Genomic DNA, 15,177 nt, shown 5'->3' with positions numbered 1-15,177 from the left:
ACTCACGCAACCACTCATCCCACCACTCCTCATTCCACAAAGACGCTCACCTCATCACTCACGCAACCACTCATCCCACCACTCCCACAAAGACGCTCACCTCATCAGTCTCGCGCAACCACTCATCCCACCACTCCTCCCACAAAGACGCTCACCTCATCACTCTCACGCAACCACTCATCCCACCACTCCTCCCACAAAGACGCTCACCTCATCAGTCTCACGCAACCACTCATCCCACCACTCCTCATTCCACAAAAACACTCATACCTGTCAACCCCTTATCAGCCCCTCCCTACGTTATTACGGACCAATTTAGACTATTGGTCACCCCGTCAAAACGCACCCTGCGAGGCGCTGTACATAGTAACGGGTGTTTGATCGCGTGAACGTAACCCAAACCGTGTTTAGTGTGTGAATAAAAGAAAAAATCGGGAAACATGCTTAAAGAAATAATTTCATTTGTACTCATTCAACAAAAATGTTTCGTTACATCAACATTGTGCTGTTTTTGTCTGTACCGTGTGACCCGATGCGGATACCCCGATACACGGCTGGAAAACAACGGAACCCGTGGAACGACAAGATGACCGATTCACTTCCGAAAGGAGGAATTGCAGCAATGCACCACTCGGCTACCCCCTGACGCAATCACCTGCGGCGCTCATCAACCACCTCGGTGTTGAATTTCTTTCGCACCGCGCTAAATCGGAGATAAAGTTGGTCTTGGTGGCTGAAACGACGGGTCGAGAGACGGCCCGATGCTTTTGAAACGGACCGGTCCAGGCTAAAAGTGTCGAGACCCTTACTCCATCGGAAGACGTGAAGACTGCCCCCACTTGGACTGGACTTCTCCTGAAGCCGATGAGCATGGTTGGCTACGAGCGGTGCGAAAGTAGTTTAATACACACACAACCCTGTCCCAAGCGTCAGGCGGCCACTCAAGGCAAGGTACATCATCAACATCATCGCCGCCATCATCAACATCATCATTATCACCATCAACATTATCATCGCCACCATCAACAACATCATCAACAACATCATCACCGCCACCATCATCGCCACCATCATCACCATCATCGCCACCATCAACACCATCATCGCCACCATCAACACCATCATCGCCACCATCAACATCGCCGCCACCATCATCGCTGCCATCATCATCGCCGCCATCAACACCATCGCCACCATCACCAACACCATCATCACCGCCACCATCAACATCATCGCCACCATCAACACCATCATCGCCACCATCACCATCATCAACACCATCATCACCGCCACCATCACCATCATCAACACCATCATCACCGCCACCATCAACATCATCATCGCCACCATCAACATCATCATCGCCACCATCAACATCATCATCAACACCATCATCACCGCCACCATCAACATCATCGCCACCATCACCGCCACCATCACCGCCACCATCACCGCCACCATCACCACCATCAACATCATCACCGCCATCAAGTATGTATGTTAAACGTATTTCTCACTACATAGCCAACCGTTTTAATCAGAGGTGCGGGGGGGGGCGGACAAAAAACTAAACACACAAAGCAGTTCTAAAGAGTTTTCAATCGAGATTATTTCAAAATGCATAGCTCCAGTGGCTTCCTGATATCGGAAGGAAGAGCGTTCCAGACGGCTGCAGAAGCAGTCAGTGGCGGCTCCTGCAAAATCTCTCAGGGGGGGCAAATGTCTGGATGATTGATAAGGATAAGGTCCACCCATGCAATGGATACATTAACAGCTTAAGCATGTAAAGGCAACTTCACTTCTTTAATATTAATGAAAAATAAAGTGACTCTTACAATACATCTCCTTGTTTGTTTCTATACTCACTATTAATAGAATCCACTCAAGTTTATTTTATTAAAGATTCCACAAGGTGGCGACAAATTATATTGTTGGATGAAACGTGCTTACGTATGATGACGTAAGCACGTTAGGGCGAGCCCTCCCGGAAGCCATAGAGAATGCATTGCAGCGCCCCCGTTCGAAAAAAAACATCTTTGAATGTAAGTCTATGGGGCCACTCGGGGCGATTCTCAGCCGGAGTGAAATCGCCCAAAAAGAGGCGGTACTCCACAGAACGTGACATGACGCTGATTGGACTATATCCAGAGGCACAGTGACGGCTAGCGTGACTCTGTGGTTGAATGACATTGGTGGTGCGTCGCCCAATCGCCCTAATGAAGAAACCGCCCCTGGAAGCAGCGCATTTGAAAGCGCCACGCGACCATGCGGTGACCACCGCCTTTGTTCAATGACCAGCAGCCAAAAGCCGCTGCCGCTGCTGCTGAGAGGTTGATGGTTTATCCTCCTTGACGACATCAGCGAGGCGCCGTGGTTCATTTGTGGCCAGCACTTGGTGTGTAACGAGTGCGACCTGAAATTTAGATTTAAAGCTTTCGTGACTGCAGGGATTCATCTTCTTGGTTCTTTCGGTAAAGTCAGGTGACTTTAAAGTCACGTGACTTTACCGAAAGAACCAAGAAGATGAGTGCGACCTCGTAAAGTGTTTTATTAAAGCCACCGTACGGACAAGCAGCTGTCGTGGAACTGTTTCCAAGACGTTTCACCGCTTCAACCGGCACATTTCTTTTTTGACGGCTTCTACAGGCCGAGGCCTTGGCAAGGAGCCTGCCATCGACCTCGGGGACGCTCACCTCGCACGTGGCCCGTAGCTCCATGGCGCGCCGTCGTTTCCCCCGGCCTCTCAGTGGTGGGCGGCGGCAATGCCACCACACTTCCCTCGCCTCCCCCCCTCGCCGTGCAGTACAATGCAGAACGAGAGCGGGTGGGGCTGGCTCAGCTGCCGTAGAGAGGGTGCGAGTCGCGCTTTAGCCACGCAACTGCCCGCCGAGACGCGGACAAAGCAGTCGCGTGCGGGCGGGCGATCGAGTCACACGGACGACCGCTCAGATGCGACACCCGGATTAAGTTGACAACCCCCGCCGTGTGTGCGTTGCTCCCCGCACGCCTCGTGCTCCGTTCTCTTTTCCTCGCAATTTAAACTCACAAGCGAGCCGCCTACACGTTGAGCCGCTGCCTCAGCAGCCTCGCGATCTCCCTCACCACGTCCGGGTGAGCGACGCACTCCAACAGCGTGTCCGTATCCACGGCAACGTCCTCGCCGGCACCCTCGGCAACGACCCCCTGGCTCTCGCGCGCCGCGGGTTCCTCCTCGTCGGAGGTCGGGGAGTCGGAACCGGGATCCGACGGGACGAGGAAAGCGCCGCACGGCATGCTGGGAGCGCCGCCCCCCTCGTGATCTTCCGACGGAGATTCGCCCCCCGTAGTCTGGCTGCGGCGATCGCCGTGGCAGCTGCAGCTGCAGCAGCTGCCGAGCGCCGACTCGTCGGCCTTGCGCTTCTTCGCTGGGCGGGAGCCGCCCTGGTGCTGGTGGAAGGCTTCCGACCGCGAGGAGCCGGGCAGAGCTCGGAGAGCCGCGTTGAGGTAGCGGAGGTTCGTCTCGTAGCTGACGTCGTCATCCTAGAAGGATGGGCGGGGGAGGGGGGAGAGAGTTTTTTGCGGGTTAGTAATTCAACTTTAATCTCTTATTCGACCCCGTGTCACATGACTCCCACGCAATGAGACCTATAAATTATTTTGTCTTTCCCCCCCTGCGCCCTCCCGCCCCCCCACCACCGATTTATTCCGACTCTACGATCGGGGCGTGGAGTCCGCGCCGCGCTGCGAGATTTCTCAGGACGCTGGTGTCACGGGAGAACGGCCCGCTGAAGCGGGCGCCAGAGAGCCGCATCCTAAATCCCTTCTTGAAGCGACCTCTTGATCCACGCAGCAGCAGTACGACACTTAAACCGTTTACTTCTTCTCTAATTCTCAGGGTTATGGGTAAAGGGGTTAAAGGTCATGGTTCAGGTCAGGGGAATGACCTCGGAGGGGTTGAGCCAGCGAGCGGGGTTGATCAACTTTAGGGTTATAGTTAATGAGGTTAAGGTCATGGTTCAGGTCAGGGGTTAGGGTCAGGGGTCAGGGGGCAGGGTCATGACCTCGGAGGGGTTGAGCCAGCGAGCGTGGTTATCTACTTTAGGGTTATAGTTAATGAGGTTAAGGTCATGGCTCAGGTCAGGGGTTAGGGGTCAGGGGTCAGGGTCGTAACCTCGGAGGGGTTGAGCCAGCGGGCGTGGTTATCTACTTTAGGGTTATAGTTAATGAGGTTAAGGTCATGGCTCAGGTCAGGGGTTAGGGGTCAGGGGTCAGGGTCGTGACCTCGGAGGGGTTGAGCCAGCGAGCGTGGTTATCTACTTTAGGGTTATAGTTAATGAGGTTAAGGTCATGGCTCAGGTCAGGGGTTAGGGGTCAGGGGTCAGGGTCGTAACCTCGGAGGGGTTGAGCCAGCGAGCGTGGTTATCTACTTTAGGGTTATAGTTAATGAGGTTAAGGTCATGGCTCAGGTCAGGGGTTAGGGGTCAGGGGTCAGGGTCGTGACCTCGGAGGGGTTGAGCCAGCGGGCCAGGTTGTCGGGGTGAGGCTGGGTCTTGACGGCGCAGACGACGATCCGCGCCAGGGCCTCCTGCAGGCGAGCCTCGTGGTCCGACTCCTACGGACACATCAGCCATCAGCGACAAACAGTCAACAACAATGACAATGTACGGCAATCAGAGGTCGCAAACGGGTTTTGATTCCTTACCCGTACCCGGCCGCACCAGGGTCGCAAACGGGTACCCGTACCCTACCCGATACCCGTACCCTACCCGATACCCGTACCCTACCCGATACCCGGCTACCCTACCCGATACCCGTACCCTACCCGATACCCGTACCCTACCCGATACCCGGCTACCCTACCCGATACCCGTACCCTACCCGATACCCGGCTACCCGTACCCTACCCGTACCCGGCCGGGTATCGGGTAGGGTACGGGTATCGGGTACCCGATTGCGACTTCTGGAATGAAGCCATGTTGCAGGCGCGGGTGGGTTGATTCTAGGAACTTGAATTGTGAGAAGAGACAAGACGTTGGGAAATGAGTGACAAAAACGGTTACTCACCAGTGACTCACGGCCTACCCGTACCCGTACCTGGCTGCACCAGGGTCGCAAACGACTACCCGTACCCAGCCGGGTACGGGTAGTCGGGTATCGGGTAGGGTACGGGTATCGGGTACCCGGTTGCGACCTCTGGCGATAATGAAAACAACAGAAAGGACAATGACTACACAACAATACATATAAAGAACAATGCACTATTTATGTACGTTGGACTTATTTCGCGCCGTGTGTAGCCAACCGTGCAATGACAGTTCACAACAATCATAAAGAAGATTAACAATACACAATGACAATAAGGTGCCGTCCATAAATGACGTCACGCGATTTTGGACAAATTTTGACCCCCCCCCCACTTCGTCACACGGCATCACAAAAAGTCAGACCCCCCCCATAAAATATGACGTCATAAAGCTCTGCCCCCCCCCAAAAATAAATATAAAACATGCTTCAAATCGCTTTAAACTATTGTCATTGTAGTGCATATATAATGTGGCGCTGCACTCTGATGTTGTAGGAGAAAACATTTATAAAAAAGTCTATTTAATTAAGTAGAACGTGTTGTCTATATTTATTTAAAGTTGCGCATTTTGATGTGACGTCACATTTCTCAAACCCTCCCCCTCTCGTTACACATCGTCACAAATGTCTGACCCCCCCCCCCCCCCAGATGCGTGACGTCATTTATGGACGGCCCCGAAATAACAATGACTACAAAATCACAACAAAGAACAATGACAATACACGACAACAACAGTAAACAACAATGGCAATAAACAACAATAACAGTAAAGAACAATGACAATACACAACAACAGTACACAACAATGGCAATAAACAACAATAACAGTAAAGAACAATGACAATACACAACAACAGTAAACAACAATGGCTATAAACAACAATAACAGTAAAGAACAATGACAATACACAACAACAGTAAACAACAATGGCAACAAACAACAATAACAGTAAAGAACAATGACAATACACAACAACAGTAAACAACAATGGCAATAAACAACAATAACAGTAAAGAACAATGACAATACACAACAACAGTACACAACAATAGCAATAAACAACAATAACACTATAGAACAATGACAATACACAATAAGAACAATACACAACAGGTCCTGCCATAAAGTTCCACTGTCGCCAGACGCATTGGCAGCGGTAGGCGCACGCCCACACTTTACCCCACCGCACACACGCGGACCTGCCGATCGACCAAACCGCGATGTACCCGTTGCTGCCGAGTGGACAGAGGCGATGGCGAGGGCGGGCGGGGAGGAGAGAGGGGCGGTTTAAGAAACTCGCACCGTCACCTGCCGCGCCGGGAGATTGACCAGAACCGGCTGTGTGGTGGCCGCGTGAGCGACAGGCAGAGAGAGAGGAACTCACCAGCTCTACCCACGTGTTGGCGCTCACCGTGGCCTGGTCCAGGCTCTCCACGTAGTGCCACCAGAGGGGCGGCACAAACAGGATCTGCGACAACAGGTAGCCGGGGAGCACGCAAACCACTCATCCCACCACTCCTCCTCCTCAAGCTCACACAAAGCACTCATCCCACCACTCCTCCTCCTCAAGCTCACGCAAAGCACTCATCCCACCACTCCTGCTCAAGCAAAGCACCCATCCCACCACTCCTCCTCCTCAAGCTCACGCAAAGCACTCGTCCCACTCCTCCTCCTCAAGCTCACGCAAAGCACTCATCCCACCACTCCTTCTCAAGCTCACGCAAAGCACTCATCCCACCACTCCTCCTCCTCAAGCTCACACAAACCACTCATCCCACCACTCTTGCTCAAGCTCACGCAAAACACTCGTCCCACTCCTCCTCCTCAAGCTCACGCAAAGCACTCATCCCACCACTCTTGCTCAAGCTCACGCAAAACACTCGTCCCACTCCTCCTCCTCAAGCTCACGCAAACCACTCATCCCACCACTCTTGCTCAAGCTCACGCAAAACACTCGTCCCACTCCTCCTCCTCAAGCTCACGCAAAACACTCGTCCCACTCCTCCTCCTCAAGCTCACGCAAAGCACTCATCCCACCACTCCTCCTCCTCAAGCTCACTGCAAACCACTCATCCCACCACTCTTCCTCAAGCTCACACAAACCACTCATCCCACCACTCTTGCTCAAGCTCACGCAAAACACTCGTCCCACTCCTCCTCCTCAAGCTCACGCAAACCACTCATCCCACCACTCTTGCTCAAGCTCACGCAAAACACTCGTCCCACTCCTCCTCCTCAAGCTCACGCAAAACACTCGTCCCACTCCTCCTCCTCAAGCTCACGCAAAGCACTCATCCCACCACTCCTCCTCCTCAAGCTCACGCAAACCACTCATCCCACCACTCCTTCTCAAGCTCACGTAAAGCACTCATCCCACCACTCCTCCTCCTCAAGCTCACACAAACCACTCATCCCACCACTCCTGCTCAAGCTCACGCAAAGCACTCATCCCACCACTCCTCCTCCTCAAGCTCACGCAAAGCACTCATCCCACCACTCCTGCTCAAGCTCATGCAAAGCACTCATCCCACCACTCCTCCTCCTCAAGCTCACACAAACCACTCATCCCACCACTCCTGCTCAAGCTCACGTAAAGCACTCATCCCACCACTCCTCCTCCTCAAGCTCACGCAAAGCACTCATCCCACCACTCCTGCTCAAGCTCATGCAAAGCACTCATCCCACCACTCCTCCTCCTCAAGCTCACGCAAACCACTCATCCCACCACTCTTCCTCAAGCTCACGCAAACCACTCGTCCCACCACTCCTGCTCAAGCTCACGCAAAGCACTCATCCCACCACTCCTCCTCCTCAAGCTCACGCAAAGCACTCATCCCACCACTCCTCCTCCTCAAGCTCACGCAAAGCACTCGTCCCACCACTCCTGCTCAAGCTAACGCAAAGCACTCGTCCCACCACTCCTCCTCAAGCTCACGCAAAGCACTCGTCCCACCACTCCTGCTCAAGCTCACGCAAAGCACTCGTCCCACCACTCCTCCTCCTCAAGCTCACGCAAAGCACTCGTCCCACCACTCCTGCTCAAGCTCACGCAAAGCACTCATCCCACCACTCCTCCTCCTCAAGCTCACGCAAACCACTCATCCCACCACTCCTCCTCAAGCTCACGCAAACCACTCATCCCACCACTCCTCCTCCTCAAGCTCACGCAAACCACTCATCCCACCACTCTTCCTCAAGCTCACGCAAACCACTCATCCCACCACTCCTCCTCCTCAAGCTCACGCAAAGCACTCATCCCACCACTCCTCCTCCTCAAGCTCACGCAAACCACTCGTCCCACCACTCCTCCTCAAGCTCACGCAAACCACTCATCCCACCACTCCTCCTCAAGCTCACGCAAAGCACTCGTCCCACCACTCCTCCTCAAGCTCACGCAAAGCACTCGTCCCACCACTCCTCCTCAAGCTCACGCAAAGCACTCGTCCCACCACTCCTGCTCAAGCTCACGCAAAGCACTCATCCCACCACTCCTCCTCCTCAAGCTCACGCAAACCACTCATCCCACCACTCCTCCTCAAGCTCACGCAAACCACTCATCCCACCACTCCTCCTCCTCAAGCTCACGCAAACCACTCATCCCACCACTCTTCCTCAAGCTCACGCAAACCACTCATCCCACCACTCCTCCTCCTCAAGCTCACGCAAAGCACTCATCCCACCACTCCTCCTCCTCAAGCTCACGCAAACCACTCGTCCCACCACTCCTCCTCAAGCTCACGCAAACCACTCATCCCACCACTCCTCCTCCTCAAGCTCACGCAAACCACTCATCCCACCACTCTTCCTCAAGCTCACGCAAACCACTCATCCCACCACTCCTCCTCCTCAAGCTCACGCAAACCACTCATCCCACCACTCCTCCTCCTCAAGCTCACGCAAACCACTCGTCCCACCACTCCTCCTCCTCAAGCTCACGCAAACCACTCATCCCACCACTCCTCCTCCTCAAGCTCACGCAAAGCACTCATCCCACCACTCCTCCTCCTCAAGCTCACGCAAACCACTCATCCCACCAATCCTCCTCCTCAAGCTCACACAAACCACTCATCCCACCACTCCTCCTCCTCAAGCTCACGCAAACCACTCATCCCACCACTCCTCCTCCTCAAGCTCACGCAAACCACTCATCCCACCACTCCTGCTCAAGCTCACGCAAAGCACTCATCCCACCACTCCTCCTCCTCAAGCTCACGCAAAGCACTCATCCCACCAATCCTCCTCCTCAAGCTCACGCAAACCACTCATCCCACCACTCCTGCTCAAGCTCACACAAACCACTCATCCCACCACTCCTGCTCAAGCTCATGCAAACCACTCATCCCACCAATCCTCCTCCTCAAGCTCACGCAAACCACTCATCCCACCACTCCTGCTCAAGCTCACACAAACCACTCATCCCACCAATCCTCCTCCTCAAGCTCACGCAAAGCACTCATCCCACCACTCCTGCTCAAGCTCACGCAAACCACTCATCCCACCACTCCTGCTCAAGCTCATGCAAACCACTCATCCCACCAATCCTCCTCCTCAAGCTCACGCAAAGCACTCATCCCACCACTCCTGCTCAAGCTCACGCAAAGCACTCATCCCACCACTCCTGCTCCTCAAGCTCACGCAAAGCACTCGTCCCACCACTCCTCCTCAAGCTCACGCAAACCACTCATCCCACCACTCCTCCTCAAGCTCACGCAAACCACTCATCCCACCACTCCTCCTCAAGCTCACGCAAACCACTCATCCCACCACTCCTCCTCAAGCTCACGCAAACCACTCATCCCACCACTCCTCCTCAAGGTCAAGCAAACCACTCATCCCATCACTCCTCCTCAAGCTCACGCAACCACTCATCCCACCACTCCTCCCACAAAGACGCTCACCTCATCACTCTCACGCAAGCACTCATCCCACCACTCCCACAAAACCACTCATCCCACCACTCCTCCCACAAAGACGCTCACCTCATCACTCTCACGCAACCACTCATCCCACCACTCCTCATTCCACAAAAACACTTACTCATACCTGTCAACCCCTTATCAGTGCCCTACATTATTAGAGACCAATTCAGACCTTATTGGTCACCCCGTGCCCTTATGAATATCAACGTTCATCCAACAATGTCCAATCACAAGGGAGAAACACAACACAAATTTCGATTTAAAGCTTTCGTGACTGCAGGGATTCATCTTCTTGGTTCTTTCGGTAAAGTCACGTAGAAGGGAAGTAATAAAATAATAAAAATAAAACATAAAACAATTCTCACGACGTTTCGCCCACAACGCAAGCAGCCGTCCTCAGGCGAAGAGGACGGCTGCTTGCGTTGTGGCCGAAACGTCGTGAGAATTGTTTTATTATGTTTTATTATGTTTTATTTTTATTATTTTATTACTTCCCTTCTACGTGACTTTACCGAAAGAACCAAGAAGAACAACACAAATTGTCAATTTTTATTATTTGCCCGTATTGAAATGGCTGTTTTGCCACATGGACATGAAAACTCAATTTGCCTGTACAAGAGTACGGGGTAAAACCGTACGGGTTAATGGGCACACTCAATGTCACCTACAGCAGCGGTCCCCAACCTTTTTAGCAGCAGGCACCGGTTTCTTGGAAGACAATTTTTTCACGGACCGGGGGGGGAGGGGGGTTCATCATTGGGTCTTTCCCTCCCATACCCCCTCCCACCCCACCCACCCACCCCCCACCCACCCCGGTACCTGGCCAGGCAGCAGCGTGATGCGGTGGCGGCGAGCGCGGCTCAGCCGGCGTGAGCGCCGCTGGCCGAGGCTGAGCGGGTGTACGCTGAGCGGGTGTACGCGACTGAAGACGCTCGACTCCTCGTAGGGAACGCGCGTCGGCTGCAGGAGCGGCGAGTCGCCCGGGGGAAACAGGTGCCAGCGCTTCCTGCGTAACACAACAACAAACAAACAAAGATCCACCGTGATAATTGGTTTTTTACCCTTCTATCTGGCAACTAAACTGACACCTTTTTTACAAGGAGTCATGTTTGCATTGACCACAATACCTGCGGTCGTAATGCAAACAAAACACATAACTCTGATAATGTATGCACTGTCCTTGAAATTGATTGGTCCACACCCGAGACAGCTTTCCTTAGAGCCTAGTCTCACATGGTGTTGGACCAGATGACGCCAAAAGGCGCACAACTCAAAGACAATGCACCATCAGAGCATGAGCTCGGGGTAAGCATTTACACCATTGGTACCTTATTTGCCAGTAAAAAATTATGATTGGTTTTTTTACCCTTTTATCTGGCAACAAAACTGACACCTTTTTTACAAGGAGTCATGTTTGCAAACAAAAAACATAACTCTGATAATATATGCACTGTCCTTGAAGTTGCGCATTTTGGCGTCATCTGGTCCAACACCATGTGAGACTAGGCTCTAATGAAAGCTGTCTCGGGTGTGGACCAATCAACTTCAAGGACAGTGCATATTATTATCAGAGTAATGTTTTTTGTTTGCATTATAACCGCAGGTATTGTGGTCCATACAAACATGACTCCTTGTAAAAAAGGTGTCAGTTTTGTTGCCAGATAAAAGGGTAAAAAACCAATTATCATATTTTTTACTGGCAAATGAGGTTCCAATGGTGAAAGATCCACCAGTGCAGCCTTGACAGACCGCTGGGGCAAATGCTGTTGGCGAGCGCGTAAAGAAGGCCGGCACGGCACACGAGCGGGGGGGGGGGGGGGGGGTGACGTGGCCAGCGGCACACCCGGACAGCCGCTTCAATATGGCAAGTAGTTTTTTTTATATATTTGTGTAGCGTATAATAGTGTAGTGTATTGTAGTGTCAATCCATACGGTTTACCCGTACTCTTGTGCAGGCAAATTGAGTTTTCGGGTCCATACGGCCTCACAGCCGTTTCAATACGGACAACAAAAAATTAACCCGTAAAAACTAAGTTTTTCACTATAAATCCTTTATATGCGTGGCGGCTAGAGTCCTCTCGTCCTCTGGCTTGAGATGGCTGCCACCTATGGGTCAGATGATTGTCTGCCAGTATTAAGCAATTGGTAATTAAATATTTAATTTGTTATCCCTAAACAGTGTAAAATTTTGGAAAAAAATTTTTTCACGAAAATTAATTGTCACGCACAACGAGTCTGTGTGCAAAATGTCAGCTCGATTGGATCACGGGAAGTGGATTAAAAAACGACCGAAAGATTTGCACGGTCGTAAGCAAGCAAGCAAGCACGCAAGCAAGCGAACTTAATATAAAGGATTTAAAAATGTGTTTGTGTCTATTTGTTTATGTTTCTCCCTGGTGATGGCACTTTGTAGGATGAACGTTGAGATGTATAGGGGGCACGGGGCGACCAATACGGTCTGAATTGGTCTGTAATGAGGTCGGCACTGTATGAGAACGGAGCGGCGCTACTCCGCTCACCGCCCGTAGATCTGCAGCACGAGGTTGAAGCCGTAGGTGTCAAAGTGACAGGGCGTGTTGGCTCCCTCGCTGCCCAGCCACAGCGTGCTGTCGGCTCCAGAGCGCCCCAGGAAGCCCAGCTCCTCCCAGCGCAGCCCCTGAAAGTAACCGCCAACGCCACCCCGCACAAAGATCAGAGATGATGCTGGGACGATCCGTTAAGGCAACTGACCCTTCGCCGTTCCGAGACGTCGGCAAGTTGCAGGGCGTGGGCGGGTGGGTGTCCCGTTCACCGCCGAATCTGGGAACGCGCAAACGGCCCAGTGTTCATTTTAATTAAGAGAGGCGTAGTAGCGCCGCTGTGTTTAAAGACGCCGTTACTCGCAGCAGAAAACCGTAGGAACACGATCGCCGCGCTGCTGTACGATGACGATTGCTTGTGTTGCGATCGAAACGTTGTGATCTATAATTTTTCTACCGACGTGACTTTACTGAAAGAACCAAAGATATTCTTATTCTTGGGTCTTTCGGTAAAGTCACGTAGACAGGTTCAAAGGCTTTACCGAAAAACCCAAGAATATGAATTCCTGCAGTCACGGAAGCTTTAAGTCCGGAGTTAGGAAAGTGAGAGGATAGCACGGGGCGCACGGAGGTCAGTGAGGGGAAGTCGGGGAGTTTGGAACGAAGGGTGTGTGTGTGTTTAGTGGAGAGTGAGGAGCATCCACACTGGATGCAAGGTAAATAAAGTGACACAGGTGGAGAGTTAAGACTGTGTGAGTACAACACTACAATAGTATAGTTCAAATTCTCAAATAACTTTTTCAAACAGATTTCAAAATGTCCCATTTTTTTGACAAAGCGCCGGTCAATATATCATCGGCAATCGGTGGATTAGAACCTCTTTGAAAATCGGTGTCAGCATCGGCATCGGTCGGGGATCTACCGGAGCGCCCCTCCTTGTCCGTGGCATTCGTTACCAAAATTCTAACGTCCCTATTTATAGGTTTTTTCGTTAAAGTCACGTAGGTAAAAAATGTAAATTAATAAAAAATAAAAGTAAAATAAAAATCACGACGTTTCGGAGGCAACACAAGCTTCCGTCTTCAGGTGGAACCGTCACAGCACGACTGCTGCATCAAGACGGAAGCTTGTGTTGCCTCCGAAACGTCGTGATTTTTATTTTACTTTTATTAATTTAAATTTTTTACCTACGTGACTTTACCGAAAAAACCTAAGAATATGAATCCTTGCAGTCACGAAAGCTTTAAATCTAGAATCTAACATCCCTCTTAGGTTATCGGGTCCCTCCCCCCCGGGTCCGGCTCGCTCGTTACCTTGAGCAAGTTGGGGTGGTCCCGGAAGAGCAGCGCCATGTGCATGTAGTCGGCGTAGAGCCACGAGTCGCGGCGCGACACTCCACGCAGCGCGCCTACGTCCGCCGTTTGACTCGCCCCTGTGGCAGCCACCCCATCGTCGCCCAAACCCCCTTGGCTCGCCCCTTCGCTCATCCCATCGTCGCCCTTCCTTTCGTTCACCCCATCGTTCACCCCATCGTTCACCCCATCGTTCATCCCATCGTTCATCCCATCGTTCATCCCATCGTTCATCCCATCGTTCATCCCATCGTTCATCCCATCGTTCACCCCATCGTTCACCCCATCGTTCACCCCATCGTTCACCCATCGTTCATCCCATCGTTCATCCCATCGTTCATCCCATCGTTCATCCCATCGTTCACCCCATCGTTCATCCCATCGTTCATCCCATCGTTCATCCCATCGTTCATCCCTTCGTTCATCCCATCGTCGCTGGCCACTTTGTTCACCCCCTTGTCGCCCACCCCTTCGTTAACCCCATCGTTCATCCCATCGTCGCCCTTCCCTTCGTTCACCCGTTCGTTCACCCCATCATCATCCCCACCGTCGTCTCCACCGTCGTCCCCATCGCCGTCTCCAGCCTTCACCCCTTCATCATCCCCGTCGGCGGCGACCCACGCGACAAACTCCGCCACCGTGGCGAGGACGTGACCGCAATCCGTCTCCAACTCGGGCTCCATCTCCGCCGCCGACTCGGCAGGGCGCCGCTTGGGCCCGACGCGGAACATGAGCCGGCGCTCGCCCATCACGTCCGCCAGTGCCGCGGGGCTCCAGCCCATTGCCGGCCACGAGCGGGCGAGGCCGGAAAACACGGCCGGGCGGCGCAAGCGGAGGCGGTGGTGGTGACGGAGGTTTCCCGGCGGCGCCTTTCCGAACAGCGCCTCGTGGAGGGAGGCTGTCGCCGACGGCCCAGCTGCATCGGCGGCTGCATCGGCTGCATCGGCGGCTGCATCGGCGGCTGCATCATCGGCTGCATCGGCTGCATCGGCGGCTGCATCGGCGGCTGCATCATCGGCTGCATCGGCTGCATCGGCTGCATCGGCGGCTGCATCGGCGGCTGCATCATCGGCTGCATCGGCGGCTGCATCGGCGGCTGCATCGGCGGCTGCATCGGCGGTGGCGCCGGCGGTGGCGTCTGCGAAGTCGCAAATCGGGAACGAGAGGGCGAGCGAGCGAGCGCCACGTGTTTTATTGGAACGTATAAAAAAGCCGTTTCTGGTGTGGACCAATCAGTTGCAAAGACAACGGATGCATATACAGCGAGGGAAAAAAGTATTTGATCCCCTGCTGATTTTGTACGTTTGCCCACTGACAAAGAAAT

General features: G+C 53.0%; 2 protein-coding genes across 3 annotated transcripts in view; both read right to left on the bottom strand.

Moving 5' to 3' along the window:
* Positions 1-15,177, bottom strand: part of ALKBH4 (alkB homolog 4, lysine demethylase) — a 104,875-nt gene that overhangs the window by 27,100 nt on the left and 62,598 nt on the right. The window lies entirely within an intron of this gene.
* LOC133358033 (HSPB1-associated protein 1-like) overlaps positions 164-15,177 on the bottom strand; it is a 22,968-nt gene continuing 7,954 nt past the window's right edge. Inside the window, exons 2-8 of the mRNA XM_061576308.1 lie at positions 14,281-14,991; positions 13,815-14,005; positions 12,502-12,638; positions 10,802-10,988; positions 6,448-6,531; positions 4,481-4,591; positions 164-3,519 (exon numbers count right to left, since the gene is read on the bottom strand). Of these exons, the coding sequence (XP_061432292.1) occupies positions 3,058-3,519; positions 4,481-4,591; positions 6,448-6,531; positions 10,802-10,988; positions 12,502-12,638; positions 13,815-14,005; positions 14,281-14,991 (1,883 nt within the window). The 3' untranslated portion in view covers positions 164-3,057. The remainder of the gene's footprint in view (positions 3,520-4,480; positions 4,592-6,447; positions 6,532-10,801; positions 10,989-12,501; positions 12,639-13,814; positions 14,006-14,280; positions 14,992-15,177) is intronic.

Source organism: Lethenteron reissneri, chromosome 60 (assembly GCF_015708825.2).
Source record: "Lethenteron reissneri isolate LAM-NWPU_2019-01 chromosome 60, ASM1570882v1, whole genome shotgun sequence".
NCBI lineage: Eukaryota > Metazoa > Chordata > Hyperoartia > Petromyzontiformes > Petromyzontidae > Lethenteron > Lethenteron reissneri.
Note: the sequence above shows the minus strand (reverse complement) of the source record. Positions and strands in the feature narration are given on the sequence as shown.